A 17,071-nucleotide genomic window follows, 5' to 3' on the forward strand; every position below is an offset into this window, starting at 1 on the left:
GTGGGGACAGGATGTATATAGGAATTCTGTTCTTTCCACTCAATTTTGTTGTGAACTCAAAACTGCTCTTAAAAAGTCTTTAAGAAGGAAGAGAAACATGTTTGCTTGCTTATACTTATCTATGGAAGAAAAGTAAGAAACTGATAATATTCATTGTCTGGGGTGGACTAGGGGGACAACTGGGTGGCTGGGAGAAAGACTTCTCACTGTTTACTTCTTGTACTTTCATTTTATTTTTATATTTTTGAGACAGGGTCTCACTCTGTCACCCATACTGGAGTGCAGTGGCATGATCGTAGCTCACTGCAACCTCCAATGCCTGGGCTCAAGTGATCCTCCAGCCTCAACCTCCCAGGTAACTGGGACTACAGGTGTGTGCCACTATCCCCAGGTAATTTTTTAATTTTTTGTAGAGACCAGGTCTCACCATGTTGCCCAGGCTGGTCTCTAACTCCTGGGCTCAAGCAATCCTCCCACCTTGGCCTCCCAAAGTGCTGGGATTACAGGCATGAGCCAATTCTTATACTTTTAGAATTTTAAACCATAAGTTTGTATTATCATGTAAAAAAGATTAAATGAAATTTAAAACATAAGATAAAAAGATCATACTCTCCGAAAATCCTAGGGCGATAATTTAAAATGATAAAAGCTTTATATACAAAGATGTTTCATTGCTGAGTTAATAATCTTAATCACTAACAGGAACACATACCATGTAACTGCATTAAGTGGATTACCTGATTTATAAGGAAATAATGGTATTAATGTAAATATACACTAGGGAACAGGCCAATAACTTATGAACAGGCCAATGTAATGTTAGGTAACCATTAAAATGACATATATAGAAAGTCTATAATATATTGCTAAAACATGTTAAACCAAAAAGCAGGATGTAGTACTGTATATAGTACAATTATAATTATTTTTTAAAGGAAAGGAAGAAAAGCTATGCGGAGAAGAAAAGCTAGAATAAATATACTAACATGACTATATTTGAATGGTGAAAGCACGTAATTTTAATATTTCAATTCTCCCAATTTTATAAATGCATTTAAATGAGCACAAATTAAGTTGAAAATCATTTATTTTTTTAAAAAATGGCTTTTGCAAATTTGGCATCTCACACTTCAATGGAAAGTTTCAATGATTACCTGTATGTGAGTTTGGTACTACAAAATCCAGGACTACACTTGGAGTAAAAATATCCAGATTTGAAGTTCAACTCTGACATTACCTGTTTGATTTTGAGCAAGTCAAATATGTTCTCTTTTTCTTTGACACTGGAATGCGAATAACTCCTACCTGTCTTGCAAGGGTACTTTTAGCATTAGATTACATTACATTACTTTTAGCATTACATTACATTAAAGGGCTTGGCATTGCATAAAGCACCATCAAAAGTATCCTTTGATTTCTTTGCTTCTTTATAGATTTAACAAGTCATTCTTTGTAGTAGGTGAGGCGTCCCCGACCCATACACATCCCCAGGACACTGTTCTCACCTTCCTTTGACAGGTGATTAGCTGTTCGTCAGTGGCATCACATGCTGGCACCTGAGGACTCAACATCTCCTACTCTCCTCTTCCCTGAGACTATCTTCAGTGCTGTGCTTCTGAATTTAAAACTAGTACAGCCACATCCTCACCAACATGCTATATTCTCTATATTCCATGCCCTCTACCGTCAGGTGCTTTCTCCTACCTGCCACCTCCCCACTGCTTCCCCCCAAACACACAAAGTACCACAATCCGAGGTTTTATTCACTGTCAGTGAGGCTTCCCTTTTCATGGAAAAATGAAACCTAGAGCTTAAAGTCAAATTAGATCCAATAATGGAAGGTATCAAAATCTGAATAAAGATCTTGAGGGTTTCCAGAAGTACACGTCACAATGTCCACTAATATCCCAATCATTTGTTTTTTCTCTGATTAAATCTGAAGTTTCTCAAGGATAAATCAGTCTTCAATTGTATTCTCCTCTTAAACCTAGACATTATAGTTTAAATAGGCTTCTGTAAATTAAACATAAAATCATAGCCTGATTACAAGAATGTTCTTAAGAAAAAATGCACTATGAGAACAAAAAAACCCAAATGCTGGTTTGTTTGTTTTTAATGCCGGATTAAGATATTTTTATAAACTTTTAAAACAGCTAACTAATGGAATTTAACTGTCATATACAATTCATTTTATTCTCAAGACAAATCTAATAAATATCCCTATTATTCTTTTGGGGGAGGATGGGGAAACTGAGGCTCAGAAATAATAAGATCACACCTATTAAGTGTCAGAGAAGGCATTAAACTTAAGACTAACTAGTTCTGAGGCCTATTTTCTTAACTTTTAGGATACAATGCCTGTTCAAAATACAAAATGTTCATCCCAGCTGCAGAATGAGTCTTAAACTCCCAAGAATTTAGGGAGGGAAAAGGGTATTTTCATATAAACCTTTCCATACTCATTATATTCCAAATTTCACTTTCCGGCATGAAGTTTCTGATGTCGAACAAGTGCTGAACTGTGCCTAAAGGATTTCCCACATTCAACACACTCATAAGGTTTTTCTCCAGTATGAATTCTGTAATGCTCACTAAGGTGTGCTTGCTTGCGGAAAGTTTTTTCACACTCACTACATTTATAACGTTTCTCTCCAGTGTGAGTTCTTTCATGTTCAACAAGGGAGGTGTTCTGAGTGAAGGCTTTACCACATTCTGCACATGTGTAGGGCTTCTCTCCTGAATGAATTCTCCGATGCTGCATGAGGCAAGCACTCTGATTAAAGGCTTTCCCGCATTCATTACACTTATAAGGTTTATCTCCAGAATGACTTCTCTGATGACGAGTGAGGCATATGCTCTGACTGAAGGCTTTGCCACATTCCGCACATTTATAAGGTTTCTCTCCAGTATGAATTCGCTGGTGTTTAGTAAGGGATGGGTTCTGACAAAAGGCTTTTCCACATTCATTGCATTTATAGGGTTTCTCTCCCGTATGAATTCTCAGATGCTGGACAAGGACTGCTTTTGTTTGAAAGGCTTTCTCACATTCATGGCATTTAAAAGGTTTCTCCCCTGTATGAATTCTCAGATGTTGAGTAAGATTTGACTGTTTACGGAAACAACTTCCGCATTCACTGCACACATAGGGCTTCTCTCCTCTGTGAATCCTCTGATGCTGGGTAAGAGATGATCTCTGAGTAAAGAATTTTCCACATTCACTACACTTTGAAGGTTTCTTCTGTATGTAAACTCTCCGGTGTTTCATGTGGAGTGAAATCTGACTCATGCTGCTTATAATGCACCGAAGGAACTTCTGTCCAATAGGTTCAAGTTGAGATGAAGCCTTTTCTCAAATTCATATGTACGAGGTATTTTCTCAAAGATGATTATCATTAAAGTAACAATGTTCTCCTGGGAAAGGTTTGGGTGTGTGTGTGACTGCACGTGCGTGTGTATGCGCTGTCCTCTCAATCATTCTGCGGGATTTCTACTCCCTTTCCTTGCACAGCTTGCATTTTCACCTTCTCCAAAAGCACCCTGATGACCAGGCTCTCTGAAGAAAGAGATTAAATAGTGACAGGTTTTAGGAATACTATAAAATTCCTTATCATGGCTGATTCTGAAATAATCAAATACCAAAACCTAATCCAGGTAACTTGGGATCATCCACAGTAATAAATAACAGGAAAATGTGAGGCCGGGTGTGTTGGCTCACACCTATAATCCTAGTACTCTGGGAGGCCGAGGCAGGAAGATCACTTGAGCTCAGGAGTTCAAGACCAGCCTGAGCAAGAGCAAGACCCCATCTCTACCAAAAATAGTAAAATTAGCTGAGCATGGTGGCACATGCCTATAGTCCCAGCTACTCAGGAGGCTGAGGCAGGAGGCTTGCTTGAGCCCAGGAGTTTGAGGTTGCAGTGAGCTATGAGGATGCCACTGCACTCTACCCTGGGGTGACAGAGCGAGACTGTGTCTCAAAAAAAAAAAAAAAAACAGGAAAAAGTGAAAGAATTAAGTATCCTAGACTTGGATAAATTAAGTATTGGGGAAATTTACTGTTCACCTATAGTCTCTACTCCTCAAAAAATTGGTGAATAGTAATTATATTTCCTTAATTTGCCTGTAAGCAGTATCTTGGCAGTCTAGTGATAATTCAAGACTGTCCCTTCCAACACTTCAAAGGTGATCCAGGCTGTAACTTTCACTAGGCCCATCTCACCAATCCTTCCTTATTCAGTCACCTTGATGAGTGGACCTCTCTTTTTCTCCAAAATATTTAGCATCAATAGCTCTCCCCCTAGGTCCAACTGGAAAAATCTATAGGTTTGAAAACTACAGTTCTGCTTACTGAAAGAAAATAAGATATCACTGTTTTGTTTCAGAAAAATAAGTTAGAGGTGGTCATTAGGGAAGAAGTGTTCATTGGACAGTAACTTGACTCTAGCATCACCGTCCAGGATCTGGCTCTACCTTTGTGGCCAAAGAAATGCTTTGGAATCTTAAGTATACTAATCAAATTTACAAGGGGAATGATGTAGAAAACAAAGTCCTTTGCTAATTTACAATGAAAAATTTTGTGCTCAATGTCCAGCTGATTAACACATTCTCTTCACTATAGAAAAACTGTATGGAAACCAAATCGTTGTCATCAGGACACTCCTTGGGAAGCAAAGAATTGGAGAAAGAGAGGAATATGGTGATAGTAATGGCATCCAACTTTGAAACCCTGATGCCCTGAATAAGGGTACACAGAATCAGAGGCATTTTTAGTCTCTGAGACCCCTTTTTATTTTATTTTTCTAATCACACAAGTTACTAATGAATATATCTTCACTTTAAAATATTTAGATAATATAGATATATATAGGATAAAACGGTCATTGTTATAGCAATCATTACCTCACCCTATTCAAACAAACCCATTCCCTTCCCCAGAGATTATCAAGTTTGGAGTATAATCTTTCAGTCCTTTCTTCTACATAATTTTCTACACACATATAGCATTTGATTCTATTTATATAAACACAATTGTTCTCTACGTTCTGCTCTGCAGTTTGCTTTTTTTTCACTAAAGAATGTATCTTAGAGATCATTTCATGTTGGTATATATGGATCTAATGGGGCTGAGAGTCAGCTGGTACACACTTGTATATCTGCACAAATTGTTTGTGGCCGGAGACTGATATGATTGGGCAATGCCTGTAACCACACTGATTGTTAAATATATTCGCTATCTTGCCTGTACCTATCTCTCTATCTTTATCTGCTGCACTAGCTTCCAGTATGGATATACTATATACAAAAATAAACTCCAAGTGGTTTAAGCAGCTAAATGTAAAACTAAAACTCTAACCACATTTTTATTTCCTTTACTCTTATTCTCCCTAAATAAAAAGGTTTTATCATACAAAGAATGCATGCTCATTCTATAAAATGCTCAGTTAGTACAAAATGGAAATCACCTGACATCCTTTCACCCACAGAAAATACAGTTGGTATTTTAATGAACTTTCTTATAGGTATCTGTCAATGCATATACACATATAAACATATATAGACACTTAAGTGTAATATATTACACACACATATTAGACTAGACCAAATTCTTCAGAACATAAATAGTCATGATCTATTCACAGAGTTCCCATAACCTAAAGATACAGTTCACCCAGTATTCTTTACTGGGTTTGACAGACAGCCTGGCTCCATGTTGCCTTCTGACAGCCAGTAACAATGGCAGTTGTAATTACTCAAGCTCTTGAACAGGGCTAGAGGCCCATTCTATATTCTCCAAGGAAACAATCACCTTTCCAATGAGTCTTCCAATAATCTACTATCAGTTTTCCTAGATCTGATCACTATACCATTAAGGCATCCTATTTAGCAGTTTAATAAGTGGTTTCAAGATGTGCCACCAGATGACTGCACAGGGGATAGTCTTGCTACAGTTCAGGTACATTTGATAAGAAGTTGGTACACTCTCTCATCCGTCCTATAACCAATTATTCCATAGTTGTCTTTCACAGTGTGCCACTCTCACTGACTTGAGTAAAATGGTACCCATTTCTGGGTGGCTCTGAGTTTTTGGTCTGCTGGATCCAAGTATAGTGGTCACTGGTAGGTCCCACTACAGGTCTGTCACCACTTCTGAATGAATACCCCCATAGTAAGCAATCCTGGGTTCTCTAGTTAGATTTCACTTACCTAGAGACAAGCTGTTAGGAACACAAGCGATACTGGTTTGTTTTCTGGGGACTCTGCTCTTGAGGAAATTCAAGAATCTGAGGCACTGAGGGAGGAAAAAGAGCCACCTGTAAATTGTCAGCCTACTTCCTTCACACCCTGGATTCAAGGGAACCCAGGAACAAGCCATCCCTAGCCAAGTAACTATTTTAAGTCTAAATGAAACAATATCATTATTGTCTCAGAAGAGTACCACTTCTGACAAAAGTCAGTGAGTAGACTTTAGAGAGACATGGTGAAGCTCAAAGAACAAGGGCAGGTGTTCCTAAGCACTAAGCATTGAGGAGTAAAAATTCCTCTATAGGAGACAAGGTTGGAGCCCAAAGGCCCCCAAGCCTAATGGAAAAGCCATTGCCTTCAAAAGTCAAAGACAGTGGGGCTAAAGCAGAGGGCATGAAGACAAGGAACAGACTATGTTAAGAGGTCTGGATTCTAGTATTGGCTCTGCCAATTAATAAACATTAATAAACTTATTCATTGACTTGAAGCAAATCACACAATCTCATCCATGACTGATTGTCTTGTCTGTGAAATGAAAGTGAAAAGCTAGATGGTATCTAAAGCTTCTTCCAGTACCAACATTCAGTGATTCTTTGATTCCAAAAGCAGATGGGAAAAGAGCAAAACCTCAAGTCAAGCCCTTCCAGTCCATCTTTGATTGAGGCTGCTTACACATCTTTAGTAATTGAGCAAGCAGTGAGAGGAGAAGCTCTTGTTAAGAACAGGCTGAGTCAATACCAGGGGAACTTCCTGTCAGTTATCCTCTCACAATCAGAATTGGAAGAATTTCTGAAACATAATGATTGTCTCTGTGTGAGGCAGAATCTCCAGAAGACAGGGATCTATTGTAAGATGTTATGGACTCCTCCTAACGGAAGGGTTTTAAGAACTCCTCCTAATGGAAAGAACACTTTATTAAAAGGCAGAGGCCTGCTTTCCAGTCTAATTCATTTTAATCCACTAGCACCTCTTATCTAACACTGAACAAATTACTTAATCATTTTCGAACTTCTGGTCAAACTTTAATATTCAGTTCAAATGTGAACCACCACACCTCTTACTTGTGGAAAAATTTTCTTGACTTTTCCAAAGCATTTTCTTGTCTACATTCTTAATTTTACACATGCTTCTACTATAGCACTTTTTGCTCTGATGACACTGTCTACCTCCACTAAACTTGAAGACAAGTATGGCATGGGCTCTGGGGCTATGATTATTTGGGTTGCAATACCTGTACCACCATTTATTTGCTAAGTGATCTTGGGTGAGTTACTTAACCTTTCTGTGTTCCAGCTTTTTCAACTGTTAAATGGAAATGACAATAACTGTAACTACTCCATAGGGCTGCGGTGTTGAGTAAATGAGTTAATATATGCGACGTATTTAGAAGAGTGCCAGCTTGTAAGCATTCAGTAAATAGTACCTGCTGTTAAATTATTGGATCTGTCTTCATACAGTACTTATTTTGTTGCTGAAAGAGAAGAAAAAGTACTTAAGGAAATGAAGGCGGTAACACTCCCATATACTTATTCAACCCACACAACTCTGTGAAGCGGCCAAGCAAGGAATAGCACTGACTTCAGGAAATCAGAAAACTGAAGCGCTCAGAAGTTCGCTGAATCGCTCAAGTACATACAAACGAAATCCTGGTCCCCCGACTCCCAGCCCTGGGCTCTCGAGCAGCCTCTGCCCTCCTCTCTTCAGGGCAAGCTGGCCTCAGACCCCGGCCTCCGCCGCAAAGGCTCTCGGGAAGGAAGCGGCGCTGCAGTTGGCCTGGCCCCGGGCCCCAGGGAGGCGCTGGATTAGACCCCGATGCAGCCGGGCACAGCAGAAACCGCTCACCAGGCGCTCCCCACAGCAGCGATATCCCACGGGCCTTGCCGCCCTAGAGTCCCAGGCCGCTCGGAGCAAATCCCAGACGCCCCCCGCCGGCGTGACGTCACCAGTCCGCGCCGCAGCCAACAAGCACAACCATCCCCCTCTAGGAAGGCGGGAGCGGCGTCATTTCGATGGTTCTCCCAGCCTCAGAGTGGCGGGTTTCTGTGCTCTGTCCAGGGGTGCCGGCCCCAGAAACAGCCCGCAAACCCACCTCAAAATGCATCTTCTCGGTATAAAGAAACTGAACGGAGAGGAAGGGTCGACCACAAGGAGCTCTTGCGGTATGTGTCAGTTCATCCTGCAACCCTGCCACATTTATCTTCCTTTGTCACTGTTCTTTGGGGATTCTCAAGCCTTTCACAAAGCTGGCTTCAAACTTCCTCACACACATTCTCACCTGCAAGAAAACTGACCTCGTCACAGGAACCTCAAACACCTTAGTGATTTAAGATCTTTGTTCAACAAGTAGCCAAAAGAACAAGAGCTCTGCTTTGGGCTTAAATCCCAGATTGTCAGCGTGTGAATCTGGGCAAGTTACTTTACTTCTCTGTGCGTGCTTCCCCATTTATCAAACAGAGATAATAATGGTACCAAATTTCATAAGGCTGTTATGAGGATTAAATGAAGTTAATACATATAAATTACTAAGAATTTCTGGCACTTTAAAAATGTTCAGTAAATGTTAAGAGTATTATCCATTCGTCATCCCAGCTCCAGTCCCTATTGTTCTGCCTTGGCTTCCGTGACCTTTCCAGCAAGGAAGTAGCACCCTAACCCACATTCTGCAAAACTTGAGATATTGCTGGTACCTCGTTCAGGAAATATTTCTACACATGGCTCATCCTGACAGATGGATTCCAGAGATAAAAGCATGGGTAGCAGAGCAGTGCTCCACTTCCAGGCATTCCTCCTGATCTGCAAGCTCGGGACAATAGGACTGTGTGCTTACTATCACATCCCTAGTGTGCAACACATAGTAGGCACTCAGTAAACACGTGTTGAATAAATGAATGCCATGCAGCAGAAAAATGTCTGCTCAAACTTCCAGATTGGCTGTTTTCCCCAAATGGAGTCCCTTTAAGAGACTGAAATCAGGAGTAGAGATGCCACAGACTGAGGCCATCACTAACCATCTTCAAGCTAAAAAGGGACCCTTTCTAAAACTGTCAGCTGACATGCCAGGTAATGATAATGTTGAGCTCCCCTTACTTACCAGTTATCACATTCTCAGAACTTCTATGGAATCAAGTAATGACTTCTGTCCCCAGCCCTAGGATGTCCCACAAGCCAGAGGGCCTACGCCTAATCATTTTTCCCCCTTTTAGGCTTAAAAGATTCTTTAAATTGGCAGGCTTTACTGTGTGAAAATTAAGCCTGGAGTGGGGTACCCTAGGTAGAGCAGATTACTAGAAACAGAAATTTGCGGCTTGACAGCAATTTAGGCTGACATAAAAATGAATAAATATCACATTGCTCCAAGCTGGGTACTGTGGTATGTGCCTATAGTCCCAGATAATCAGGGACTAAGCAGGGAGGATCACCTGAGCCCAGGAGTTCAAGGCCAGCCTATCCAACGTAGTGAGACCTCATATCTAAAAAAAAAATAATAAAAAATAAAATAAAAAAATGTCAAATTCCTCCTGCTCTGGTAGAGTTGACAGTTGAGTGGGAAGAGAAATATTTGTAAATGAACCGTCATAATGTAACATATAAAATGATGAAAAATACAAAATATAAAGATAATAAAAAATACATGAGGTTGGGTCAGGTGCGGTGGCTCATGTATGTAATCCTAACACTTTGGGAGGCTATAGTGGGAGGATCACTTGAGGCCAGGAGTTCAACCTGAGGAACAGAGCCAGACCCTGTCTCTACAAGATAATAGAAAAATTAGCCAGGCATGGTCATGTACACTTGTAGTCCCAGCCACTTGGGAGTTTGGGGCAGGAGGATTGCTTGAGCCCAGGAGTTGGAAGTTGCAATGAGCTATGATGTGCCCACCGCACTCTAGCCCGGGCAACAGCGCAAGACTCTGTCTCAAAGGGAAAAAAAAAAAAATACAAGGTTAGAGACAGCTTTAAGAGGTTGCCTAAACATATTCATAAATGACAAATGGCAGTTTTCCAGGCAAGCAGAAGCAGGGAAGAGAACTGGAACAATAAAAGAGAATGTGCAAACGTGCCAGATGGTCCAATGGTGATACTATATAATCACAAGAATCTGCTCCATAGAACAGAATGTGCCAGGCAAGGAATGGTGGCTGAGGATGGCAATGTAGGTAGGCATGGGCCAGATAAGGAGCCTCAGATGCCACTTTAAACGGCTAGGACTTTATTCTAAGAGAGAATAAAGCTGCCAGTTAGGCTTACAAAGATCATCCATAAGTGTGAAACATGGCCTAGAAGGGCAACATACTGGCAGACTGAAAAATTTAAAATAGTCTAGGAAATAAACTGGGACTGGACTATAGCAATAGCAGTGGAGACGGCTTCCAGATTTAGAAGATAATTTCAACAGAATATAGTGGTTGGATGGATATGAAGGTTGAATAAGAGGGAAAATTGAGGGAGAGGGCAGTTGCTAGGTTTGGTGCCACTCTGGAGTGCTCAGACACACCATGGGCCAGCAACTGAAAGTCAGGAGCAGGTGTGTGCAAATGTGAGAATGAGGGGTGAGGATAGTGGAAAGGTGCTAAGTTCCTCTCCTTTCTGTATCTCCACAAAGTGAAAATGTACCAGAATGTTGGCTTGAGGATTAACAATCCAGGGTCATGGCCATTCCATTTTAGAAAACCTTTCTTAGCTGGGAATGGGGGCTCATGCCTATAATCCCAGTGCTTTGGGAGGCAAAGGCAGAAGGATTGCTTAAGGCCAGCAGTTCAAGACCAGCCTGCACGACATCGCAAGACCCCATCTCTACAAAAAAATTTCAAAATTAGCTGGGGAGGATCACGTGAGCCCAGGAGTCAAGGTTACATACAGTGACCTATGATCTACAATCACACCTCTGGATTCCAGCCTGGAGCAACAGAGTGAGACTTGTCTTTAAAGAAAGAAAGAAAACCTTTCTCACAAGAATTTAGAGATATCTTTCACCCTTACGGTTTTCTCATTTTTTTCCAAGAAAACTCTCCCTATTCTCTACTGTCCACTCAAGATTCCAAAGATAGCAATGCATAAATACTACTATAAATACCTACACACCAGGAAGTTTGTAGTTCTGGTGGGCAAAGTTTGATTAAAATATATTAATTCACCCAATATATATTTATTGAACATTTACTATGTACCAACAATTAATTCTAAAGTGTTATTTTTCATTTAGCAAGTATAAATACATTAACAGTAGCTCTTGGTAAAATATGTATTTTTCTATGAACATAAAATATTTAGAAGGCGTTCATAGAGTTATTTTTACCCATAAAATTATGGGTAAGATGCTCAATTATGAAATCTCCTGTAGTAGGTTTTAAAAAAATAATCTTCATTGCTAGAGTGGGAAGAGCATATGTGATGTTTCCACTACGTTCCCATTAATGGCAATTCATGGCCCAAACCAATGTTTACAAGACGATTGCTCTGGAGAAATCAATGATGAGTTCCAAATAATTAAGCATTCCAGAATCAACTTACTTTAGTTGTTTTTAATAGTCATATTTTTAAAAATATATAAGCTTCAGAGCTTAGAAACTATGTCAAGTACCAGCCAAAAATCTATCCTCACTTAATCTTCTGGAGCTCAATTTCTGAGCGGCAGTTAAGAATACGAAAGGGAAATTATCTGGGCATAGTAGCATGCACCTGTTGTCCCAGCTACTCGGGAGGCTGAGGCAGGAGGATCACTTGAGCCTAGGAGTTTGAAATTGCTGTGAGCTAGGCTGACAACATGGTACCATAGCCCAGGCAACAGAGCGAGACTCTGTCTTAAAAAAAAGAGGGGGGGGGAAGAGAGAGAGAGAGAGAGAGAGAGAGAGAGAAAGAAAGAGAGAAAAAGAGAGAAAGAAAGAGAAAGAAAATCAAAGGGATTGGGGAGAAAAGGGAAAACTATGTCATTTCTCTCACAGTCAGTGGAAAACTGTGCAATTCTGATTTTTGGGGTATTTTGAAAAAGAGGTTATTCCCAAAGTCATTCCATTACAAATGTTAACACTCTCTTAAAGACTAGTCCAGTAGCCCCAAACTCCAGCCAACCTAAAAAGCTGTCTTCCTTCGTCACTAATGCTTTCTTACAATGAAGTCCCATTTTATCAGGACACTATCAGTCCTAGTGGGTCCCTCTCCCCTGGTCCCTGTGAACCAGTGGCCCAGCCAAACTTACAAGAGACAGGGGTACACCTTAGTCCAGATAGGGTTATGTAGGTGACTTGCTCAGTCACAATGCAGGCTCCCTTCTCTGAGGCCTCATATCACCAGTTATCTAGCACAGACCATCTCTCTGCTGGGTAAACCAATATTCCTCTGGGACAGAGATTGAGTCTTCCTATCCCTGGCTCTCTCAGCACATCTGACTGCTTTCCCACAAACTGGCATCATGAAGTCTCTATTGACCTCCTATTTCCTTCTTAGCCCAAGTTTCCCAAAAGCTTTAAAGGGTCAGGAAAAACTTTCACCCTGATAAAAGTCTTCTTCACCAGCACATTGTAGAACTGTTCAGCCCAGTTCTTGTCACATAATTTCCTATTTTTTGAATAAATGAATATGGATTGTTTTTCACTTGCTTCTGTCTTCCCTTCACAGGATCAAAAGTTTGCACAGGTCAGAAAGCCTCCCCACCGTAGCATGGTCAGAGCTGCCTCAAACATCTGGAGGCTACTTAAACTTAGCACTATATCAGAGCTGTGCCACTTACACACTGACAGGCAATGTTGAGAATACCATGTTAACCTACAAGCCAGTGAACAAGTGTGATGAGGTCAGAAGGTGGGGTGGGGTGTAGTAAAGGAAAGACAGTGCTAATCTAACAAATGCCTCAAGGTGTAGAAGTCACTCAGGGATGAAGGAGTGGCAACCTGCAGGTTTTATCTGAAAAGCAGGACTTCCATTCTACCCTATATTCCAAGATGCCCACCTGGACTAGTAGGTTCTGCATTCTCCAAGCTCCCACCTCCATTTCTGGAAACACTCTTCTAAGAATGCAGTAGCCAAGGCTCTTTCAACCTTCCCTACAGGAACTCTACCTGCTCTGCTCCTTCCAGCCAGATTCCTAGTCACTCTCTCTAGAGAAACTGTCATAACCTAAATGCCAGCATTATTCACCACTGTGAAGTTTCTGATGTCTGAAAAGGACTGAACTATGCCTGAAGAACTTTCCACATTCTATGCATTCATAAGGCTTCTCACCAGTGTGAATTCTGTAATGTTCACTAAGGTGTGCATACTTCCGAAAGGTTTTCTCACACTCACTACATTTATAGAGTTTCTCACCAGTGTGAGTTCTATGGTGTTCAGTAAGAGATGAACTATGAGCAAAGGCTTTCCCACATTCTTTACATTTATAAGGCTTCTCACCAGTATGAATTCTCATATGCTGAGTGAGGCAGGTATTCTGATTAAAGCCCTTTCCACATTCATTACACTTATAGGGTTTTTCTCCAGTGTGGCTTCTCTGATGCCGAATAAGGCAAATGCTCTGAATGAAGGCTTTACCACATTCACTGCATTTGTAGGGTCTCTCCCCTGTATGAATTCTTTGATGTTTAGTGAGTGGAGTGCTCTGAGTAAAAGCTTTGCCACATTCCTCACACTTATAGGGTTTTTCTCCAGTATGAATTCGCTGGTGTTTTATAAGAGATGGGCTCTGACAAAACGCTTTGCCACATTCCTTACATTTATAGGGTTTCTCTCCAGTATGAATTCTCTGGTGTTGAGAGAGGTTTGCCTTTGTTTGGAAGGTTTTCCCACATTCATCACACTTATGAGGTTTTTCCCCAGTGTGAATTCTCTGATGTTGTGTAAGATTTGAGTGTTTGCGAAAAGAAGAGCCACATTCATTGCATAGATAGGGCTTCTCACCAGTGTGAATTCTCTGATGATGAACAAGGTGTGTGTTCTGATTGAATGCCTTCTCACATCTATTACATTTATAAGGTTTCTCTCCAGTGTGAATTCTCTGATGTTCAGTGAGATGTGAGTGATTGCGGAAAGAACTGCCACATTCATTACATCTATAAGGTTTCTCTCCAGTGTGGATTCTTTGATGCTGAGTAAGAAATGATCGACATCGAAATGTTTTCCCACACTGCTCACATTCATATGGTTTCACTCCAGTGTGAATTCTTTGATGTTGAACAAGGAATGAGCTTCGACTAAAGGCTTTCCCACATTCTCCACATGCATAGGGCCTCTCTCCAGTATGAGTTCTCTGATGTTGTGTAAGGGACGAGTTCTGAGTAAAGATTTTTCCACACTCATTACATTTCCAAGATTTTTTCTGTGTGGAGAGAGTTGAACATTTACTCTGGCCTGAAATCTCATTGGTGTGTATATTACTTGTTTCCCACTGATGCAGGCTCTCTTCTGTAGAAACTCTGAGATGTGTAACAAGCCTTGAGGTCAAAAGCAAGCTTTTCTCAAAACTATATTCTTGACTAATCATTTCAGGGGGTGCTTCCTTGTGGATGAAAGTTATTCCCCCAAAACCACCTTCCTGGAAAAGGCATGGCCCAGGAACTTGTCCAGAAGAGTTTTCCTTCATGCCCTCACATGTATATTTTTTTTCAAGAGTACAATCTTGGTATTCACCCTCTTGGAATCTCTTTACTACTGTCCCTGGTGAGTCAACATCATAGACATCCTGCTCTAGAGCAGGCTTGTTCGTCCATCCTGAAAGAAAACAGCAGAGTGAATATCTCTTATGTAGGGCAGAGTTGAAGTCCCTGACAATGTAGCACCCTAACATTAACAGGACTCAGTAATAGCCTATGAGTTAGGGCCAATAAAAGCAAGCATGGCAAGCAATTCATAGTTGCAAGTGGTAGAAGAGATGTGCATCACAGTAATTTGACCACTGTTAATGAGGAACCCCCATGAAAAGGGCAGCTATGGACATTCAGGGAGTGACAGAATGACAGACAACAGAGGTAAATGGAAAACAACAAAAAACACACAGGTTAGGATTAAGACAAGACAGGAAACATGAATAATTTGTATTCAGAGAGTGAAACATGGGAGAATGTAAAAAGACAAATGCTATAAAAGAGAAAGATAAAATACGTACTGGGGATCGGTAGGCCCCAGAGATATTCACCCATACCTGCCCCCACCACCCCTATAGGAGACAGTAATTTGATCTCCTGAACTTCACTTAGTTTCTCTTCTAAAATTTTCAAAGGCTTCCTACTGCCTGGCTGTTTATCCCACTGGTTTCTCTTGCTCACTCACCTGGACAAGTCTCTCTCCCAATCTCTCTCTCTTCACGTCCTTGCATATTCAACATCCACAGATCTTCTCTTTCCTTTGAATGGAAAACACTTCAGGTTTGGAAAACTGGGAGCCCTGCTCACAGAGGGGGAAAAAGGTGGGGGAATGGATATCACTGTCCCAGCAAACAAACTAGAAAGAGCAGCTGTTGCCTAGGGATACTACCTAATACCTCACACAATACCTCTTCAGGGTATCAATGTGGCTGCATCAGCAAAAATCAGCATTGGCTGCAGACTTCCAGATTCAGAAACCCTATTTGTCAGCTGTCTAAGAAGTGACAGGCCAGGATAGACATACATACTGACAAACATTCAAGCACTTGATGAATAAATCAGGATGCTATTTATTGCATTATAATGATAAAGACAAAGATTAAATGCATAGGAAAATCCAATTTATTAGTACTCTCTGTTCATCCTACACCAATCTACATAAAAAGTCAGTTAATATAAGCAAAAGTTGCATGAGGCCAGGCACAGTGGCTCACGCCTATAATCCTAACACTTTAAAAGGCCAAGGCAGGAGGATTGCTTGATGCTAGGAGTTCAAGGCCAGCCTGGGCAATAGCAAGACCTCAGCTCACAAAAAATTAAAAAATTAGCCAGGCACTGTGGTGCATGACTGTAGTCCCAGCTACTTCGGAGGCTGAGGCAGGAGGATCGCTTAAGCCCAGGAGTTGGTGGCTGCAGTGAGGTATGATTGTGCCACTGCACTCTAGCCAGGGTGACAGACTGAGACCCTGTCTCAAAAAAAAAAAAGTTGCACAGGGAAAACAGCCTCATAACAAGGCTAACGTATTTAGATAGATTCACAAACTTCTACCATAAGTCAAGGAGCCTGGACAATAGTTAGAAAATACTAACTTGATACAAACTAGAAATACACTGTCCTTTCTTCTAGATTCATATCAATTAAACAGTTTTTTTCTTCAGGCACACCTCAATATAAGAGCATAGCCTGCAGTTTAAAAACAAAAAGTGGCTCACGCCTGTAATCCTAGCACTCTGGGAGGCCGAGGTGGGCGGATCATTCTGAGCTCAGGAGTTCGAGATCAGCCTGAGCAAGAGCGAGACCCCGTCTCTACCAAAAAATGGAAAGAAATTAATTGGACAGCTAAAAATATATGTAGAAAAAATTAGCCGGGCATGGTGGCGCATGCCTGTGGTCCCAGCTACTCGGGAGGCTGAGACAGTAGGATTGCTTGAGCCCAGGAGTTTGAGGTTGCTGTGAGCTAGGCTGATGCCACAGCACTCACCCCAGGCAAGAGAGTGAGACTTTGTCTCAGAAAAAAAAAAAAAATGTTGTAAAATAGGTTTTGACTTACAAAAAGATTACAAAAATAGTAGAGTTTTGTTATATCCTGATGTTTGAAATGTGAAGATCACAACTGTTCACCCAAAAAATATCTCTACACATAACTCTTAAGTGAGAAACACAACTGGCAGCATTATTTCAAGGAAAAAAGGATGGAGAGTTGGTTTTACCAGAGTGAAGAGCTCCAGAGGTATGAAAGGACAGAATAAGTCTGC

The 17,071-nt window shown here is 40.9% G+C and overlaps 2 protein-coding genes across 2 annotated transcripts; both read right to left on the reverse strand.

Moving 5' to 3' along the window:
• Window positions 1–2,476: 2,476 nt before the first annotated feature.
• ZNF501 (zinc finger protein 501) lies at window positions 2,477–3,297 on the reverse strand. The gene has a single exon (XM_012650964.1). It carries the CDS (start codon window positions 3,284–3,286, stop codon window positions 2,477–2,479), a length of 810 nt encoding a protein of 269 aa, XP_012506418.1. The 5' UTR covers window positions 3,287–3,297.
• Window positions 3,298–12,838: 9,541 nt separating this feature from the next.
• ZNF502 (zinc finger protein 502) lies at window positions 12,839–15,555 on the reverse strand. Its single transcript, XM_012650844.1, has 2 exons — window positions 15,501–15,555; window positions 12,839–14,942 (listed from the first exon to the last, which is right to left on the reverse strand). Exons 1-2 carry the CDS (start codon window positions 15,553–15,555, stop codon window positions 13,369–13,371), a joined length of 1,629 nt encoding a protein of 542 aa, XP_012506298.1. The 3' UTR covers window positions 12,839–13,368.
• Between the last annotated feature and the right edge of the window lie 1,516 nt (window positions 15,556–17,071).

Source organism: Propithecus coquereli, unplaced genomic scaffold, assembly GCF_000956105.1.
Source record: "Propithecus coquereli isolate 6110/MARCELLA unplaced genomic scaffold, Pcoq_1.0 Scaffold1, whole genome shotgun sequence".
NCBI classification, from domain to species: domain Eukaryota; kingdom Metazoa; phylum Chordata; class Mammalia; order Primates; family Indriidae; genus Propithecus; species Propithecus coquereli.